Below are 21,974 nucleotides of genomic sequence, written 5' to 3' on the forward strand. Positions count from 1 at the left end.
CACATACGATGGAATTAAGTATCTGATATGTAAAGTGTAAAAAATAAAAAACAAAAGATATAATAATAATAATAATAATAATAATAATAATAATATACTAATTATACCTACATTTTGATTTATGGGAAGATTTCAAATAGGAAAATATCCTACGAATGATATCTCTCTCAAAAAATGATTACTCTCAAACTCTTTTGAACTACTACTCGTTCAGCCTAATGCTTTACCAAGCTTACAATGACAATCCCTTCAAGTACTCGAATCAATTGAAGAAGAATTGATTTACATTCTCCCATGAATTCGTACCGTATCGTGAAAGGACATCGATTCAGTTGGCATGAATGTGCAATTATCGTCGAAAGGGTAACGAAACCCCTTCGTAAAATCGGATTTATCTGGGATCATAGTGCTTTTCACTTAAATAAAGAGTGACAATCTTTGAAAAGCTCTTAATAATATCACACGAATTACCGAGCTTCTTCGACGCTAAATAATGAATCAATATAATAAAATATGTCGAAAATTGAAAATCTATGTTGAGATGTTACTCAGAGATGTATGTACGAGTGTAATTGTCGCACGAGTGTGTGTACCTATGTGTGTCCACACAAACGCGCGTGAGCATACACACACACATAGACGAATGCGTATGAAAGCGTGGTATCTCTTATCGGGCTCCCCTATGAGCAACGTGCATGAAACTACCGAGTGGAACTAGCGTGGCTCGCTTTACAACAGATATCCGGGCTGATTCGCATTCACCTTATCGCTTCGTGCAACTTTCTTGGCTGACGTTATACTGCCATATAATAACACTGAGTCTGGTACAAAGTCTTAAACAAAAGGAGTTTACTCTTTCAAGTACGACTACTTATTTATATGTGTATATACGTATACGTTTATATAGGTGTATGTTACTTACTATTCTTGACAATTCGATTTCGAGAGAGCATTAAATAATTTCACCGATATTATCACTTTTTTTTATCGTAATTTATATCAGAAGAGAATCATTTGGATAATTTCATTAGAATAATATATATAATATATATGTGTGTGTGTGTATGTGTGTATGTATGTATATATTAGAGTCGATGTCACGGCACACAATAAAGATAAGCTCGCTATCGTACATCTACTATATCTAGTCTACCTAGTAGACGTATAATCGATCGCAACAGCGTTGCGATAGCTAGGATCTTGCCTGTAGTGAGAGCAATGTCGATGTAAGCTCGACGAGAATACATTAGTTTATGAAACTTTGATCTTTATTCGATATTACGTATGTATGTAGTAGTTTTCTACGGGTACCCTGATCTCTTAACTTTATTTCGATGAATACCAATATCACAATAGAAAAAGAAAAAGAAAGAAAGAAAGAAATAGATAGATAGATAGATAGATAGAGAGTGAGAGAAAAAGAAAGAGAGAGAGAGAGATCAAATTGGTAGATTAAGATGATCTTCATTCGCACGGACGTAACATAATTCCCAATAAAAAAATGTTGAAAGCCATAAGAAAGAAAAGATATATACTATATATATGGGAGAGGGGAAGGAAAGACAGAGAGAGAGGGAAAGAGAAAGAGAAAGAAAAAGAAAGACGGAGAACGAGAGAGAGAGAGAGAGAGAGAGAGAGAGAGAGAGAGAGAGAGGAGAAGAGTAGTTATACTGTAGAAGGGTTCGCTTGGAAAGACTCGTCCATTCGTGGTGTCTCGACTCCGATTCTCGTGGAGCGGAGCGTGAAGCGCGATAACCCGAGTCCGTGCAGAGTAGAGGAAGATAGTCGCAGGAGGGATGAGAGAATGGACGGAAGGAGGAAGAGGAGAAGGAGGAAGGAAGAAAAAGAGGAGACCGAAGAGGAGAAGGAGTAGGAGTAGGAGAAGGAGAAGGAGGAGAAGGAGGAGGAGAGGAGGAGAAAGAGGAGGTTCGAAAGCGCGATTTAAAGCCGAGGACACGTGCGTGCGGGGCTGTACGAGCACAAGTCGTGTGTTTTCTACGATCGACGTGCGCGCGCGCACGTACATACGCATGGAAGAGAAAGAGAGAGAGAGAAAGAGAGGGAGAGAGAGGAGGAGAGTGCGCGCGTGACATTGTGTTTACGTGTGGGAGAGGGGCAAAGGAAGGAAGGAAGAAATGAAGGAAGGAAGGAAGGAAGGAAGGAGGTTAGGTCTTTGTGGTGGGGATGAGGTAGGAGTGGGGAGAAGAAAAACAAGGAAGAATCGGAAGGTGCAGCACTCACAGGTGCCGCACCGTCGAATGCACGGTGACATCCCTCCTATGTAACCTCCTTTCTTTCTTTCTTTCTTTCTCTCTCTCTCTCTCTCTCTCTCTCTCTCTCTCTCTCTCTCTTTTTTCTTTCTACTATCTTTCTCACAGCTCCAAAGAGTCGGTGAAAATGAAAGATGTTTTTCGAGCGATCATTGCGGTCGCCGTGAAAGGGAAGGAAAGAAAAGAGAGTAGATCATCTGACTTGGGTTTTGGTTAAAAGAGAGGAAGAAAAGAAGGGACGATCTGACGGATGATATAGGGGACCGGCCATCAGAGAGAAAGCCGCTTTCGCGAGGTTTGCCAAAAAGTTGCGAGACGCGCGAGACGGCACATCGTCGATACCGGATAAAGACGATACGTGCTTACGTGCTTGTTTGCTTGCTTGCTTGCTTGCTTGCTTACTTGCTTACTTGCTTACTTACTTACGAGCAAGCGAGCGAGAGAATATGGGAGACGAGCCAGATAGACAGAGACGGATAGAACAAAGAGAATACGTGTATGTGTGCGTATATATATATATATATATATATATGCATATATATATATATGATGTATGTTATGTATATATAATACGGATGTTACGTGTGAGAAATAGATAGATAGAAGATAGATAGATTGATAGATAGATAGATAGATAGATAGATAGTTAAATAGACAGACAGACAGATAAATAGATAAAAGAGGAAGAACAAGAAAAGAGAGCATGGCGCGTCGTAAATGTTGGCTGGGATATCTCCTACCTTCTTTTTCACCGAGAAAATCTGGGCTTTCGGATCGGCGTCATAGCTGAATTTTTTCGCCCGTTTCGCAAAAACAATAACGACGACGACGACGACGACGACGTCGACGACGACGACGACGAGGACGAAGACGAGGACGACGGCGACAACGACGACGATGGTCGGCGATGGCCGAACAGCTCGTGCAGCTCAGCCACTGGTTACACTGAGGTCGCTCCATGTCTCTCACTCGACCGGAGGAGGCACGACCTCGCGTCTCCGACCCCGCCCATCGTCGCGAAATCGTGCGATAGAAGCAAAACAGACACGACGACGACGACGACGACGACGACGACGACGACGACGACGACGACAACGACAACGACAATGACAATGACGACGACAACGACGACAACGACGACAACGACGATAACGGCGACGACGACGACGACGACGACGACGACAACGACGACGATAACGACAACAACGACAACGACGACGACGTCACCGACGGCGACGATAATTTTATGCCGGCCGAAAAAGTTTCAGATCCTAAGCTATCCAAAGGAACTTCCGTTTTTACAGTACCCCCCTTCGATCGTCTTTATGTCGTCGTAGACTCTACGAGTCCCTCTCGTTTAAGCGCTCTCGCTCTCCCTCCTAACGTCCTCCGCGACGCACCACCTTTTATCGGACATTCTCCTTCTTTCTCTCTCTCACTCTCTTTCTCTCTTTGTCTCTCTCTCTCTCTCTCTTACTTTTTCCTATCTTCGCTTATCCTTTGCATCTGTCTCTTTCTCGCCTCTGACGTCATTTACCAAACAGATCACATGCATCGAAGATGGCAGCACTTGCCGTTCACCGGAGAAGCTTTTTTATCGATAGATGTTAAGATAAATATATTGCGTAAATTGTATTAATGATAAGTAACGAATTTCTTGTTCTTTAATATTTTTATAAAATCTAGAAGGAATAGACGAATTGTTGGTAGTATTATCCGTGATTATCCGTGAAGAGAGATATCTATGAAATGTCTCGATGTTACGAAAGATTTTTCTAGATATTTTATTTTCGGAAGAGATTAAGTAACAGGAAAGATGACGAGTCGAGAATATCGATGATTAAAAGCAGATGTACGTATGTATAGTTTTTAATATTCCTACGTCTTTGGCAGTACGATGAATACTTTGAGAGACCGAATCCAAGTGAATCTCATTAAAATAAGGAGAACAAAGGTGCACCTTCGTGGGTTTCGATCAAGCGATACGAGTGGTCGCGCCTCGTAGTGGTTCGACCAATCAACGCCGTCGCAAATTTGGATCGTTAGAGCGACACAAAGCAGCGGCGTCTAGTCGAACGATTTCTTGATAAGATAGAACGTTTGATTAGCGTTTCGAGTGAAGAAAATGAGGACAAACGCGATAGAGACGGTCTTAAAATAAAAATCTTTTCGGTAAGAAAATTTTCGACTCTTTTAACGAACGCGCATGCTTAATGGCGCCGGAAACGCTTGATGGTCGGCTATTATGATTGGTCGTCCCCAATCACGTGACTTGCATTCGCCTCATGCATTCGTCAACGAGTTAATAGTGGGGAAGTGGCATCGTTGATGATTTCTCGGTGCAGGCTTCTTTTACCGTCACAAAGGCAAGAAATAGCGCCGGGAGAGGATAGTTCGTGCGCGTGTAGGGCAAGTATTTGCTTGCAGCGAACGGGATAGGATATCGCGTAATCGAGACAGAAAAAGAAGAATAAGAGAAGTGTGTAAAGAGGCGTAGGCGGAAAAGTTTTGTTTTTAAATTCGGAGCTAGAGACCGAGATCGGAAGATAGTGAAGAAAGACCAACGAGATTTTAGTGCGGTGTGTTTCGTCGTCGTGAAAAAAAGAACTCAACAAAAAAAAAAAAGAAAAAAAAGAAAAAAAAAGAGAAAAAAAAAATAAAAGACTTGACATACTTTTTTTTCCTGGACGTCTTAAACAATCGGAGGGACACACGCGTAATCAACGACGATTACGACGAGATCGAGAGAGTATCGTCGTCGTCGTTGTTGTTCGTCGTGCGAGAACGCCTGAAGGGGTTAAGAAATTTCAAGAAAACGATCGACGCGTTTTACGTAGTCGACGTACGTTGTTAACCATTAGGCGACGGGATTGTCCCTGATCTATCCGTTTCGCGATATCTTTCGAGAGAATCGCGAATTTTTGGGCGAGCATAGAAGAAAGAGAAGAAGGAGGAGGAGGAGGAGGAGGAGGAGGAGGAGGAGGAGGTGGTGAAAAAGGACGAGTACAGTGCGTAGAGAACGTTTCCGTCGTCTTCGTCTCTTTGTCTCTTTGTCTCTTTGTCGACGACGATTATTAAAATCTCTCGCAATCTGGTGAAGAGATAGAGAGAGAGAGAGAATTTAATTGCGACGTGTGTGAAAAACAAACAAGTCGCGTCCGCCATCTTTCGCTTCTCCAGCTGCGATTCGTGGAAGTGGGAGTGAAGTCGGAGTAGGAGTAGAAGAAGAAGGAGAAGGAGGAGAAGAAGAAGAAGAAGAAGAAGACGGAGACGGAACGAGTGGAGAGAAAGCGGAGAAGAACTATCGAGAGAAAAAAAATAGTCGGTTGTGTCTCTGCCGTGAGTGTGTTTGTGCGTCACCACCGTTCGGTTGGATTCTGTTTTCGGAAGCAAAAGAAGTCAGGTTTTTGCTCGAAAGGTGACCAACGGTCACCGAATGTGGCCAAATTCGCAAAGAACGCGAAAAGGGAGGACCGCGAAGAAATTCGAAACAACCAGTCCGAGGTAGCATCGCGCTAAACGGAAGCTTCCCAGGGTGCCCCACTACTACCAACATCAACAGCCATCGCACTACTGCTACTACATTACTACTACTACTACTACTACTGCTACTACTACTACTACTCTACTACTACTACTATTACTACTACTATTACACTATTACACTTCTACTATACGTACTAGATCACAACACATCGTCACGTTTGTTACGCCGCGCGTTTCCTCCGACCGATCCCCTATTCCCCTCTGCCCTGGATACAGAGTTATTGCGCAGTTAGAAAAATCGCTGGATACAGACGCTATAGAAGAGAAAGACAGAGAGAGAGAGAGATAGAGAGAGAAAGAGAGAGACGCCAGCGAGCTAGCCTGCCTGCGCTTGCTTGCTTTCACCTCGGGAGAAGCGACCCGCGATAAACTAAGAACGGTAAGCTATATATATGTATATGTATGTATTATAATTCTCCTCCTTTTATCATCCCCTTTTTCTTATTTTTTTTTATTTTTATTTTTTCTTCCATTTTTTTTTTTTTTTATTGGATTCGTATATATTTTGTCATTATTCATTATTCAGTTAACCTCTCGAGAAGTATTTCTCGCTTATACATTTCGTGAACGTCCATGTTCTTATTTTTTGATATTCTCAATCTTTTATTGTCGTGTTCTTGTAACAACCCTTTCGTATAATTTTTATATAATTAATGAAACTAGTTTCATACATTTTCTTAAATATATATATATATATAATATATATTAATATTTTAGTCAATAATTTACAATAAATGTGATATATCAGAGATAATAATTCGTTTCTTAGACGGGTCGAGAAAAATAGGAAAGTGATAGAGAGAGAAAGACAGAAAGAGAGAGAGAGAGAGAGAAAGAGGAAAAGAGAACACTATCGAGAAAAGGCATCGTCTCGTCTCGTCGAAATCATGACGAATTCGGCACCAAAGTTGAACGACAAGGTCGAACGACAGGGCTCACCTAATACAGGTGGAAAGAGGCATCATCGCTCGAATTCGGTGAAATCATCCCCGTTCTTTCATAGCAGTGGCGGACGTTATGGTAAAAATGGAATGAACAACAACAACAACAACAACAACAATAGCAGCAACAGCAGCAACAGCAGCACCGGTAGACTTAGTTGCAGTCCGCCATGTAGCGGTAAAACATCTAGAAATTCGCCATTGCGATACGATAGTATCAGCAGTCCAAGGGGTAGCCCTACTAACAGCTTTTACGCTGGCGCCAAATTTTCGGAACCGCCATCACCAGCGAGTCTCCCTAAACCACCAAGCCATTGGACCAATAACAGACTCATCAATAGTTGCCAGCGGTCTGAAAGGAGAAGTAACAATGATATTTCGAATCATCTTAAGATGATACTCAACGTCCAAGCCTGATATCCAAAGATCCACGGACCGCCGGAGACGGTCGTCTATCGCGGCTCCCAGCGGGAGAGACAGCTACGATATCATCATCATCATCGTCATCGATATCATCAGCATAATCATCGTTATCATCAACATTATTATCAACATTATCATCATCGTTATCATCATCGTCATCATTATCATCATCATCATCATCCTTCTTCTTCCTCATCGGGCTACGGACAATACGTTCGCGCGTGCGGCCTCGAGCTTTAAAAACCGTGAGTAAGAAAACAGACGAGACGATTTATTATTATTAACAATTTCTCTGCATCCCGTGTATGTATGTGTAATATGTATATTATCTACGAATCGTAACGTTATATCTCTCTACACGATGTACCATAGTACACAACCACGCGAGCTTCACCGCGTTAAAATCATCGATGAGATGAGATGAGATGAGATGAGATGAGATGATATGATAAATGAGATGAGATGAGATGAGATGAGATGAAATTAGGAAGAAGCTGATTATAAAAGAAATGACGATGGATGGAGGTGGAGAGAAGGAAAAGAGGAAGGAGACAGATAGAGAGAGAGAGAAAGAGAAATTTAGAGAGAAAGAGAGGGAGAAAGAAATGAAAAGATTTTAAGTGTCTCTCTCTCTCTTTCTCTCCCCCCTCTCTTTCTCTCTCTCTCTTCTCCTTCTCTCTCTCTCTCTTTCTCTCTCTCTCTCTCTTTCTCTCTACTTAAGGCATGTGGAAAGAGAAAGTTTATCTCGTTGCTAAATGTGTGTGTGCGGGTCATTCGTTTGTTCTCTCCTCTCTTATTATTGCGAGGACGATAAGATTTTATATATATACATATACACACACATTTGTGTACATATAAATTACGCGTGTATGAATATGTGTGTGTGTATATATATGTACACAATGTGTACGGAATATACGGACTAATTAGAAATATATTTCTTCGCCACGAGATTACTCATCTCGTATTATAACGCGACGAGTTTAGCGTGTTCCTCGAACGCGAAAAAAGAAAAAGAAAAAAAAAAAAACAGTTTGCGCGGAGGATCTATGAATAACGTTTAACGATTCTATTGTACGCCGTCTATGAAGATATAAACGTATTGTATTTTAGATTATCGTATATGATTAACTTGAGAACGAGAAGAAAACACATTGCTACACGACACACAAGGAAGATACACACACACACGTTCTATATTTCTCCTTTTAACGCATAAATAACATAAGTATGATTTTTCTCCGTGCACGAACTGATAAGGATCGAGAATGGAGAAAAATGTACGAACAAGTAAGAATATATTAAAAAACGAGCGAAGCTGCACTCTTTGCTTTAATTTTTTTTTCTTTCTGTTCATTTTTTTTTTTAATATTTATTTATTTTCTTTTTTTTCTTTTTTTTTTTTTTTTAATCGAGTTTCCAATAAGATTCAATCCAATTTTCTGAAGGATCGAAATTTTTACGGTTGTATCTCCGAAGTTAATGCAAAAGTCCAAGTTTTGTCGTCCTTTTCTTCTATCGTTCGCAAATACACACACACATACACAAACAAACAAACACATATAAACATATTTCTTTCCAAAAGCATGAATGGAAGAAAAAGAGAGAGAGAGAGAGAGGGAGAGAGAGAGAGAGATAAACTATTCTTTTCCTTTTTAATCGTCTTACGTATATTTCATTTTACGATACGAAGAAGCTTTATCCACGAAAGTACGATCGATAACGCGTATTAAATTCGATCTCTTGGATCTTTCTTCCTTTGATCTTTAATCGTTACGTCCTCAAAGTAAATATATATTCGATCGTTTAACAATTAATTTACTATCGTGGATGTTTCTTTTTTTTTTATGTTTCTTCGTATATGTAACTGGTATACGTATACGTAAAAGCTATATTTCACGTATACGTTTATCATTTTTTTAATCAGAGATGAAGGATTTATTTTCTTTTTTTTTTTTTTTTCTTTCCATTTACGTTTATTACTTTTCATGAGGATATTTTTATTTTTTTCGAACTTTGATAGATAATGCTATCGCGAAATGACGCGAATAAGGTTTCATAAGGTGAGTTTTCAAAATGAGGAATGGGGAACGGGGGACGGGATTAGCGAGATTAGAATTAGAACGATAAAGATTATATATATACACATTTAATGAGGGATCTGGATAAATAATCAGTATCGAAAAAAAAAAAAAACATAGAATACCGTTATCCCGAACGTCTGACGAATGAGAAAGCTTTATAAAGTATTAACTCATATGCTTTTTTTTTTTGCTGGTACAAATCGACACGCTTTTTTAAAAGGAACACAAAATTTCTACGTTTGATTACGAAAAAAAAGTAGGAGATTTGCGGGGTGTGTTCTATCTTTCTCTCTCTTTTTTTTTTCTATTTTTTTTTTCTTTTTTTGTTTTATTTTGAATAACGCAGTGTAAAGTGTGTAAAAGATTGGTTTCAATTTAACTTTAAATTTCATATTAATTTATTAGAAATGAATAAGAATGAAAGACATCGAGGTACGAGAAAATTCTAATGACGAAATTTTATAAAATTCACGCGCTTTCGGTTAGTTTATTATTCTCTATAAATATATCTAATAAGAGAATGTAATATTAGGCGCGAGCCTATGAATGCATTTTTCTATTGTACCACGTTGCATTACGTACATTCGATAGACAAAGGAATAACAATCGAAAATTGCACCAATGCACACAAACACACACAACACACACACACACACATACACAATTGCTTGACGATAAAACGAAAATTTTTCTTACCTTGTAATCGTATGTTTCGATATACGAGATACAGATATATGATATTACGTAGAAAAATCGTTATGCGTTTATATAACGTATCCAGATTTTATTCTTCTCCCTTAAAAAATTTTTTTTTTCCATTTTCTTTTCTTATACGTTTTTCTTTCTATATCTCTATATATAAATAAGTATATATTTTTTCTTTCTTTTTTTTTTTTTGGTTTCTTTTCCTTAATTAAATGAGGATGATAATTTTGATTTCAATTATTGGGACTGGCTAAAATTCTGTCGTAATATTTTTAAGTATATGAATATATTGTGGGAAAAAAATTCTCTCTTTTTTTTTTTTTGTTTCTTTTTAAGTTTAAAGACGCGCTGCCGTCTAATAGACGTGTATCTATGTCGCTGCAATACGTCCGCAATTAGCAGCAATGATAGATTTCTTCTTTTATTTTTCTTTTTTTTTTTTTTTTCGTTTTCTTCTTTCGACATTTTTTCTCCGTAATATATATATATATTTTTTTTCTAATTTCTGGTATACTACATTAGGCTTAGGGTGAGCTGCCAAATAAATAAGTACGTATAGTCAACAATATGTTGGAAGAGTGAATGGTCGTTCGTATGTCTTCTTCGAATGTTTCTGTCGAGGATTGTATAAATGAAGGATTGAAAGTATAGTATGAATGTGAAAAAGATTAAAAAAACGACAAAAGGTATAAAAAACGTGCAATTTCGAATTTTCGATTAATTTTGCTCCATATTTTTTGTCTAGTTTCGTAAGGATGAAGTGTTTTTAAAATGGTATCTATAGTATCTTATTATCACGCATCGGAGAGTGGTATGATCGAGATTTTTTTTCATTCTTTACTCTTCGGATATATACATATATATATATTTTTTTGCTTGTTGATTCGTTACCCCCTTTTTTTTTTTTTACAAAGTAAGATCGATAAAGTTGATTCGTTACTAGTCGACGATCGATTTCCGTCGAGCGTAATTTCGTGTCCTCCCTCCTCTTTTTTCTTTCTCGGTATATAATGTAACACATATATGTATACACACACATTATATACATATATACATATATATTGGTGCCTGGCAACGATTCGAAAGCGAAAAAAGTGCATGGAAGTTTCGAATGCAGGCAATTGAGAGAAAGTACATCGGACTTGTTCCTTTTTACACTTTCCTAATTTGTCGTATACCTACACACACACACACACACACACGTATACGCGCGCACGCCAGTTGTAAATATATACAAAAATTTGAAAACAGTACCGTTACCTTGAAATCGATCGTCTTTTACACGAAGGATCGATGATCTCTTAAAATGACAAAATTAAGCGATATAAAAATTTAACCAACTCAAAGTAATATGCGATATTTACAAACTTTCCCGCGTTTAATTTAAAACGAGATAAAAATCCCTGTGATTCTTAATAATTCTCCTTCGTGTCTCAATTGATTTCTCGTAATTGATATATTTTTTATTTATATCTTTTATGCTTCATCGCACTTTTACTGAATTAGATAGATCGATCGAAACGGAACAATCTTCTTCCTTTTCAAAATCAAAATTATTATATATAGCCGGGAAACTTAATCTACATATAATTGTTATTATCATCGCGATCAAAATAGAGGGAGAGAGATAGAGAGGGTGGGGAGAAAGAGAGATAGAGATAGTACAGACAACAAAGTGAAAAAAGAAAAATAGGAAACGAATTATAAAACCAAAAATGATCGACGTGAAAATTCGATGAGAAAATTAAAAGAAATAAGAGTGAAGAGAGAAAAAAAGATAGTCATTATAAACGAAACATATACGTGCTGCTCTCGACGGAAAACGAATCGTACTCGTTCGAAAATTGTTTTCGAACGAAATGAATGAGAATAATAATAATAATAATAATAATAATGACGATGATGATAATGCTTATGATGATGATGATGATGATGCTAATGATGATGATGATAACGACGACGATGTTGATGTAAATGTCGATGATGATGATGGTGATGCGTAACGAGAGGGGGAAAAGCTGCGCGAACGCGGCCCAATTTAATATTTCTTTTTTTTTTCTTTCTTTCTTTCTTTCTTTCTTCCTTCCTTTTTTTTTTTATTTCTTATTTTCATTTATAATTTTAATTTCATATCGTTTCATTTCAAATTGAACGGAAAAAGAAAGTTCTTGAATTACAGTGACTTATGACAAATTCTCTGGCGAAGGATAGGAAGGAGGGTTTTTTCTTGCAGTCATTCCTTTCCTTCGTATCTGTGCGTGTGATGTCACTTCTACTCTATACGATTATCCATCCAGTGAAATAATACCGTTATTCTCTATAATATTTAAAGGAAATAACTAACGAAAGAAAATCGCCTCGAATCAACGGACCAGAGTCCGAGTTCGCGTAAGTTTCTCGATCGGAACAAAATAGCACACCACTTGTATCAATCATATGCCCGTTTCTAATCTAGAAAGGAAAAAGGGCCTCTTACGAATAAATCGAATTGAAACACTGCCGTCCTATGAGTATTGCAACAAAAATAATGGCGCGCGCGCTCTACCGATATACATATATATGTATCTATATACGTATATGTATATATGTATGTAGCTTCGTCTTTAAAAATAATATATATTTCGCGCATGTAATGTACATATACGATATCGTGGAAAAAGAGAGAGAGAGAGAGCGAGCGAGAGAGAGAGAGAGAGAGAGAGAGAGAGAGAGCGAGAGAGAGAGAGAGAGAGAGAGAGAGAAAGAGAGACAGACAGAGAAGATAAATTGTAATTTTGATTGAAACGTGTATAAACGTATTTGTAAAAAAGAAATTGGTGTACATATTGACTCGCGTATGTATGTATATGCATTTTTGCCTTTTCGTACGCAGAACAAAGGAGAGAAAGAGATAGAAAAGAGTCAACGTTTCGTTCCAGTTTCAGTCGAGAGCAGCGAACGTGACTATCTTAAAACGGATCTCTGTAGAGAAAAAAAAGGGTAGAACCAAAAAAAAAAGAGTAAGAGAAGAGGGGAGAGAGAGAGAGAGAGAGAGAGAAAGAGTGAGTTTAATAAAAGACGATGCAATTGGATTCTCGTGATTGGTGGTAGAAAGTAGCACGCGAATTTCTGTTTCGTAAAAGAAAAGAAAGGGTGGCTGCCAGGCTCGGTTCGAAAGAATATTTCTGTAAATATATACGCGTGCTGTAGTAGGCACGACAAAAATAAAAAAAAAAAAAAACAAAAAAGAAGAAAGTTTAAAGAAATTAATAATTGTGTAAAGAGAAAGAGAGAGAGAGAGAGAGAGTAATGTGACATTTTTGCAATGTTATTCGAGGAAAGCCAAGTACGATGAAAAATAATCGATCGAATGATCGATATAGTAACGAAAAGAAAAATTTAGCTGTGATGATGAACCTATAGGTACTACTAATTTTTAATCGATAACTGATCTATATATATATATTATATATACACATATATATATATTATATATTATATGTATATGATATAATACCAGATAGGACAAGCTAATTTAAGTATATACTTATATGTACGATGATAATAATTTTATCAAAGAATTAGAGAGATCGACTTAATGAAATTCAATTTCATGAGATACAAAAGATGAAAAGAGAAAGATAGAGAGAGGGAGGGAGGAGGGAGGGAGAGAGAGAAAAGAGTTGCTTTAAAAGAAAGTTCGGTCTCTTTTTTTCATTCAATTTGGCGCACAAGTTGCAGCCTCCTAAGAGCCATTATTGATTATTGTAAATTTCTTAGATATACGAAAAGTGCGATCGTGGAGATCGGGTACATTAAAAAATACACTTGCATATACACAGACAGACATGCGAAATAACACGTAGCTAATCTATACTCGTAAACACCGGAAGAATTCTTTCATAAACAACGGGCGTGAGTCATTTATTTTTTCTTCTTTTTCTCCAAAAAAAAACCGAAAAAAAACCCAAAAAAAAATAACAAAAAATGGAAAGCCTGAAGCAGAGGAAATATATGCGAATACAGTTGACGAATATATCGTAAAGAAAAGAAAAGAAAAGAAAAGAAAAGAAAAGAAAAGAAAAAAAAAATAGGAAAGAAAGAGGGAGAGGAGAAAAGAACTAATAACTCTCCCGAGTTCTTCAAAGTCCAGCCAACAATTAACCGTGACCCACCGTCGCAAAAAGTACTTAAGATATAAAGTTATAGCTGATAATTCATTATTATAATAGTATTTATAAAGAAAACAAAAGGATCTACCGGAGGGAATACTCGGGTCGTCCCATCGTCGTCGTTGGTGAAATTTGGATTGTCAGGTATCGATTGTCCGCGAACGAAACCTGTACTTTTAGCTTTAAATTAAATCGACGTTTTTAAAAAGGGACCGCAGTTTTAGATTAAGTAAGTAACTTTGTCCGCCGTATTGAATATTAGATGTAATTTCATTTCTCTTTTTTCATCCTCGTTTCCTACTATTTCTATATATTCTTAAACATTAATAATTTCATGATTTCTCTATCGTTATTCCTTTTCTGCAATGCAAGGAATACCATTCGATAATTTTCTTTTCTCGACTCTCATTAATTTAGATGAGGGTTATTCTCTCATCGTCTTCGCTTGCTTCTTATTGAATTTAAGGGTAATTTATGATAGTTTCGAGCTGCTAATCCTCGAAAAGGTTTATTTTTATGAAAGTAAGGGTTAGTAGGGAAAAAGGGACGACCCGTGACCATCGACCGGTAATTTATTGTGATATTGTAACGTACAAAGCCGTTCGTCGCAATAGGTTGGTTTATTATGAGATCCGTACGAATAGAACATGAAAGAAAATAAAAGGGAGAGAAAGAGTGAGAGAGAGAGAGAGAGAGAGAGAATGCATGAATGATATCGATTTGAAGAATCTTGCGAACACACGAAAATGTACATACATTACGGTTGCACGAAAAGATTAGCAATGGCAATGCTCTCAAACGATTATCGATTCGAAGGAAACCCGTGACGCAAATCGGTCGACGAACTTCGCGAGATACACATATACGTATTTATCATATGTGAAGGACATTTAACAATATGGATCTCTCGTTTTTACTCTCCGTAATATCTCCTTAAAACGTACGCGTCATTTCTTCTAATAATTATAACTTTCTCGTTAAGTTCTCGTTCCCCACCGATAAAAATGTCTTCATCTTATTATATTCTACTGGCAAAACACAACACGCGTTTCTGTGTAGCATATACATATATATATAGTATAGATTATTGATAACGTCATTAGGCAATAATTAGAAAGAGAAGAAAATACGATGGGAGAAAATATTCGCTCGATTCGTTATTATCTTTTTTTTCTTTTTTATTATTATTATTATAATTATTATTATTAGTAGTAGTATTAATATTATTATTATTATTATTATTATTATTATTATTATTATTATTATTTAGGAAAATTGTTTTTCAAAATTCAGTGTCTATTCCTTAAGCATTTTAATCTTTGTCTTTTTCTTTCTCTCTTTCTTTTTCATCTTTCTTTCTTCATATTTTATTTTATTTTACTTCATATATATATATATATATATATATATATATATATATATATATCGTCTCAAAGTTAAGATGACGTTTGAGCCTATCGTTCGACATTATCTATCGACGCTTAATCCAATGCGATATAAAAATAATACAAACTCATCACTACTCAACAATAATTTTAGCTTCTTGCGAGCAAATTAATTCGAGAGCTTACTGGAAATAAGGGAATATAATATCTGCATCTCGATCGATTAGAAACGCGAATTATATTAGTTTTTTTTTTTTTATTTTCGAAAGAGAGAGGGAGAGAGAGGTATTGTATTTTATAGCTTTCCGAGGAGAATTAGGAAAATGTTATCGATCGTACAACATATCTGATTTCTAGATTTTATTTTCGAAATTTTTTTTTAGTTTCGCACTAATCTCATCACTTATATTATATTAGGATTTTATTCTAGCTTTTTTACTCTTGGAACGACGATGAAATATCACGAGACAACATTTCGAGATATTCGTTGTTGTTAATATGATCATTATTATTATTATTATTATTATTATTATTATTATTATTATTATTATTATTATTATTATTATTATTATTATTATTATTATTATTATTATTATTATCATTATTATGATTATTATTATTTAGATATAAGAAACTTCGAAATTTTTACATACGTGCAAAAGTTTATTTAGGAATATATTGTATTAAAAGATCTATAGGTTTTCATTCTTTCTTTTTTGTTTTTTTTTCTTTATAATATTTTTTCTTTTTTTTTTCGATTCAATATCTTTGCGAGAAGGATACGCGTTTAACGCATACGTTATATAATTAAAAATGTTTTTTACGATCTGTTCTCGTATTTTACATTCGTAAATTAGTTTTGATATTAATTCGCGCATATTATACGATGCCTCAATGATACAACAGCAACATCTAAGGATATATACATATACGCGTATATATATATATATATATATATGTATATATAAAAAATAAGTATATATATATATATATTAAAAATAATAACGATAGATTAAATGGCAGGGGTTATTAAAGTGTTTAGTTAAAACAAGAACGAAAAATCAATGAATATAGCATATCGTTGATCCTTCGACGTGGTAAAAGTGTATCCTCGAAATCTGGCCGTTAAAAATTTCGATCTATCGATAAATTTTATCTATTGAAAAAATGTTAATTTATTAATCGAAATCTATCGAAAGAGAAGAGAAGAAAGAGAAGAGAAGAGAAAATAAGAGAAATTAGATCTCGTCGAGGTTGAGTTGTTCGAACGACTAAACTTTGACGAGTCCTCTTTCTCTCACTCTCTTCCTCTCTCTTCCTCTCTCGTCATATTTATTATTGTCGATTGAAAGAGAAAAAATCCAAAATCTTTAAAGTAACGAACGAACAAACAAATAAGCAAATAAAAACAAATTCAGAGAAAGAAAGCAGTGGCTTCTCGTAAAAAAAATGCCATGTACCGAGTACTGATTAATAATAAATCGTTTAAAATTAACATTTTAACATTAACAAGGGACACAAACACAATCACACAAACACTATGTCGATTAATTGTGTAAGCCTTAAATTTAGGATTAAGTTTGCGAAAGGTTTGAGATAATATTAAAGAAACACAGACAATGGGAATAAGAAATGGAGCATTATTGTCGTGGCATCTTCGTGGGTATTTTTAGTAATGGGATCATCGTTGTGATGTATATATATATATTTTTTTTTCTCTCTATTTTCTTCTTTCCTTTTTTTTCATTTTCTTCTATCTTCTTTTTCCTTTTTTTTTTTTTATTTAAAATATTTTTCTTATAACGTTCCAATCGACGGGAAATCATCGATTATTATTTATCTCGAGGGAAGAGAATAAAGGAAGAAAAAAAAAGATGGAGAGGACAAGAGAAAAAGAGAAAGATAAAGAAAAGTGGCAAGACCTTGTTTCACCCATCTTTCTCTCTTCGTCCTCTTCTTTCTTCGGAATTTTACTTTCATTCCCCTCTTTTTTATTTTTCTTTTTCATTTTTTTTTCTTTTTTGTTCTTCATCCCTAAACAAAGAACAGTTTTCGCGTGCCTCACTTATTTCGTTATCTTATTTTCGTTTTTAAAGAAGAGAGTCCGATGAACTCTCTCTTATGTTATATGTGTGTGTATGTATATATGTATATATACACACACACGGTATTAATTTGAAAAATAAATGATAAACAACATGAGAGGCACACGAACGTTCGATCTCGCTTAGCGTTATCTCTACCTTTTCTTTTTTATTTTTTTATTTTTTCCTTTTGTTTTTCGTTTCGCTTTTCTTTCATCGTTTCTTTTATTTTTTTTTTTTTTGTTTTAATTTTATCTCGATCATACATAAGCGATATCTATACATCTATATATATATATATATATATATATATATATGTGTGTATAATAAAATAATTATATGTATAATATTAATAATAATAATGCCACACACACATACACACGGTAATGATAATAATTATTCTTATCGAGTACGTAAAGCGTCGTTCGAGTACGTGAAATCACGTGGAAAATTGTTGTCAAAGTGAAAATGAAAAAAAAAGAAAAAACTTCATTAAGAAATGAACGAACGAACGAAAGAAGCACAAATCTTTTTTTATCGTGCGATTGAAACTGACTTTCTTGATATTTATAATACATATATAATAGATATATATTATATATATGTATATATATATATATATATATATATATATATATATATATATAATATAAGTGCATTTTCACTTACACTTTCATATCTCATAAAATAAAAAGAACGAATGTAAACCTGCGTGCTCTCACGAATACGGTCGTATGACGAACGACGTTTTATCGAATAATAAGACGAGATAAACGTATCTTTCGTTACTTCTCGTTTCCTTTGTTATGTTTATCTCGAAGACCTCCATACAAGGTGACGAAGAGATTTTTACCAACGGTAGCAAAAAGGAGTGTCACTCATATAACGACGAAACCCATAATGTTTACGCTTGTAAATTTCTCTCCATGCTCATATAATTAATATACATATATATATAATTATATATATATATATGTACTCAAGAATATATAACTCAAAAATATACATACCCTACATATACAAAGCACACGAATATAACACACAAAAATGATAGAAACAAAGTAGATACACAACGTTATGTATATTATATCGAAGGCCCTTAACAAATGATCAATGACAATATTTTTTATCCTTCTTCTTGCTGCTGTTCGTGAAAATCATGGCCGAATGTCAGACCAGTCTTTCTCGATCGGTATTCGTCGTCTTCTAATCCTTCTTCGTTTCTTTCTATTTTCTATTTTATATCTTTCCTTCTTTTTAACTGATAATGGTTCAAATTTTTCTCTAATATCTATATTTGTGTATGTAGATACACATACACATATACATACACATATAAAGAAGAGATATATGCAACATACGTACAATTGAGAAAAAGGAAAAAAATAACAACGTACACGTGCAAATCAGGAGATTTTTTATTTGTGATCGATCGCGATTATAAAACAGGACGACGACACCGTTGAGAGAATTCTACGTGTGTTTTGTTGTTGCGCAAACGCATGCTGCTGACATTTGGCCAAAAAGAAAAGCCGCGAGGATAAATGGAATTGCCTGCTGCTGCGGCAAGAAAACGCACTGACTATTTTAGCGAATCGAGATTCGACTATGTACCTTGATATATATACCCTTAGAGAAAATGAGAGAGAGAGAGAGAGAGAATGTATGTTACATATGTATTTGTGAGAAAGATAGAGTAAGCGAGCGAGCGAGTGAGTGAGTGAGTGAAAGAGAGAGAAAATGGCGAGCGTGCCAAAAATAAATGCATGAGATTATGTGTGTGTGTGTGTATGTGTAGGTGAGAGTGAGAACACGTTAGATATACATACGTAGTAAAATAGAAGAGCTTCCTGCTCCAAAAAAGGACAAGTTTTCGATATACACGCACCGATGTGTGTGTATTCAGAAAGAGAGAGAGAGAGAGAGAGAGAGTGTGTGTGTGTGTGTGTGTATGTGAGTGTGTATGATCGATAACGAATAAAAGTTACGAGAGAAGGACGCGTCCTTTCAAACACTCCGTCGAGAAACAAGCATCGTCGTGTGTTTGCGCATGCGAGCAAAATGATACGTCGTGTAACGATAAAGACGATGAAAAAATAAGAAAAATAAAATGAAAGAAGGATAAATTTTCAAAGATTCTTTATTAAAGCAAATAGCTCGTTCGAAAAGAAAAGAAAGTCATTTTGCTAGCGTGTCGCGTCGCTATTTTCTCTCTCTTTTTCTTTTTTCTTTTCTTTCTTTTTTTTTTTTTTACTTTTCTTGCTCCTTTTTAAATCTAATCCATAAAATTGCGTGTAAAAAGAAAAAAGAAAGAAAGAGCCTGTTAAAATTTCGCTTACTTTTTTCTCCGATGCTACGGGAACATAAAAGAAAAGTTAAAGAAAGATAATGGAGAAGAAAACATATTGGCACATTTGTAGCGTTAATTAAATTATATAGACCGATGTATATCGATATTTTAATTATTGTAGAAAACAAAAAAAAAAGAGACAAGACGAAGGACTATAATGTATGGTCCGTTCGTCAGACAAACAATTTTTCATTAATAAAAAAAGGAAAAAAAAAGAAAAAAAAAAGAAAAAAAAAAGTAATAATAAAAATAATTTTGTTTGTCTCATCTTCGTCGTCGTTGTCGTCGTCGTCGTCGTCGTCGTCGTCGTTGTAACTCGTTGACAAAAAAAAATAAAAGTTAAAAAAGAAAAAAAAGAGAAGTTAACGAACGGTTCGATCGGTTCTCGTTTTAGCCGAGGTACGTTGAACTAAAAACGATGATACATAGAAGCCAAAGGTCAATGAACTTTCGAATCAACGTCGACGAAGAATGCGTAGAATCCTTTTAAACAAAAGGAAAAAGACGCTTGTCGCCAATGTTTTTTCTTCTCCTTTTTTTTTATCTATCTTCTCTATGTAATTTTTTTTTTAATTTCATTGCAAAGCGAATCTAATTAACAAAAATTCCTATTGCACCGAGAGAGAGAGAGAGAGAGAGAGAGAGAGAGAGAGAGAGAGAGAGAGAGACATTTCTCTTTCTTGAACGTTTAAAAAAGAAATCGAAAACAACGTTATGTAGACGTAACACTTGTTCCAAGTTTGTATCTAATTACAAGTTACATTTGTATACACCTATTATCGCTGTACAGAGCATCGTTTTTATGTTATTTAAACAGAACAGAGACACAATCTATATATATACACACACACCCACACACACACATATATATACAGAGAGAGACAAAATAGACACTCTGATATGCTTTAAAGAAAAAGACAGAACGGAAGATATGAAAGAGAAATCTAAGAATGTAAGCTTTTATTGTCAGGATCATCGCGATTGTCATCTTTGATAACTTGGTACATGAAAGTTGTTAACAAGTTTAAAGACATTAGGAAAAAAAAAAAGTAGAAAAAGAAAAAACAGGAAGACAAATTGCGTAAAAATTATAAGAATAAAATTACAAATAATTCTCTTAGAAACACGAAGGTAAAAAAGAAAAGAGATGACAATCGGGGTGTGAAAGTGAAAAAAAGTGTGGGACGAAAAGAATGAGAAAGGTTTTAGGAATGTCTTGCTAAATGAATAAATGAGAATTATATCTTTTAAGACGATAGTTGTATTTAGGATTAAGTGATATCGAGTCGTGATCTCTGTGATGATGATTTTGCCCTCTTGCGCGTCCAAAATTTGTGTCGACTGATCGAACCGATCTTGGACGTAATTGCAATTGCTATCAAAGTAACAACAATTATAACAAAAATAACATCAACAAAACACAATAGGGTACTTAAGGATAGAATTATTATAATCTATATATATATATATATATATACACACACACACATGTACGTATGTATGTATATATATGTATATATGTATGTATGTATGAATATGTAATAAGAAAAAAACAAAACCTATGTAATAAGACCGATGCGAGCGTATACATATATTATATATTATATATAGATATATATATATATTAAATCGTACTAAGGGTGCTCGTTTACACGAGAGAGAGTGAGAGAGAGAGAGAGAGAAAGAGAAAAGCGAAAAAAGATAAAGATAAAGATAAGGAAGGAAATGAAAGAGAGCGTGTAATAATACAACAAAGCAACAAAAACCGTGATCAAAGCGTGTAATAATAGTAATAACGACGAACAAAGTAACAAAAACCTTAAAAAAAACCGCGTTTTATGCTAACGATGATGATGATGATTTCTAGAAATCATGATAACTTGTAATAGCGTTAAACGATAATAATTGTATATATATATATATAATAATAATGAAATGAAACGCGCGAAAAAGAAGAGAGATGAACGAAAAATAGACGAAAAAAGAAAAAGATAATTGTACGAGTAAAAGAAAATGTATGAATGAATGAATAAAT

General features: G+C 35.0%; 2 protein-coding genes across 2 annotated transcripts in view; one reads left to right on the forward strand and one right to left on the reverse strand.

Moving 5' to 3' along the window:
• The window catches only part of LOC127062829 (E3 ubiquitin-protein ligase RNF38), a 36,450-nt gene extending 32,789 nt beyond the window's left edge, over nt 1-3,661 (reverse strand). The window contains exon 1 of the mRNA XM_050991672.1: nt 3,011-3,661. The gene's annotated coding sequence lies outside the window, so the exon portion shown is untranslated. The remainder of the gene's footprint in view (nt 1-3,010) is intronic.
• An 870-nt stretch (nt 3,662-4,531) lies between these two features.
• On the forward strand, nt 4,532-20,245 carry LOC127062841 (proline-rich nuclear receptor coactivator 2). The gene is made up of 2 exons (XM_050991693.1): nt 4,532-6,195; nt 6,586-20,245. The coding sequence occupies exon 2, from the start codon at nt 6,704-6,706 to the stop codon at nt 7,172-7,174; it is 471 nt and encodes a 156-aa protein (XP_050847650.1). The 5' UTR covers nt 4,532-6,195; nt 6,586-6,703; the 3' UTR covers nt 7,175-20,245.
• Nucleotides 20,246-21,974: the final 1,729 nt, after the last annotated feature.

The sequence above is a fragment of the Vespula vulgaris genome, chromosome 3 (assembly GCF_905475345.1).
Source record: "Vespula vulgaris chromosome 3, iyVesVulg1.1, whole genome shotgun sequence".
In the NCBI taxonomy this organism is placed as follows: domain Eukaryota; kingdom Metazoa; phylum Arthropoda; class Insecta; order Hymenoptera; family Vespidae; genus Vespula; species Vespula vulgaris.

Coding starts and splice junctions, on each gene's coding strand:
- LOC127062841 (XM_050991693.1), top strand. CDS start 6,704: ATGACGAATTCGGCACCAAAGTTGAACGACAAGGTCGAACGACAGGGC.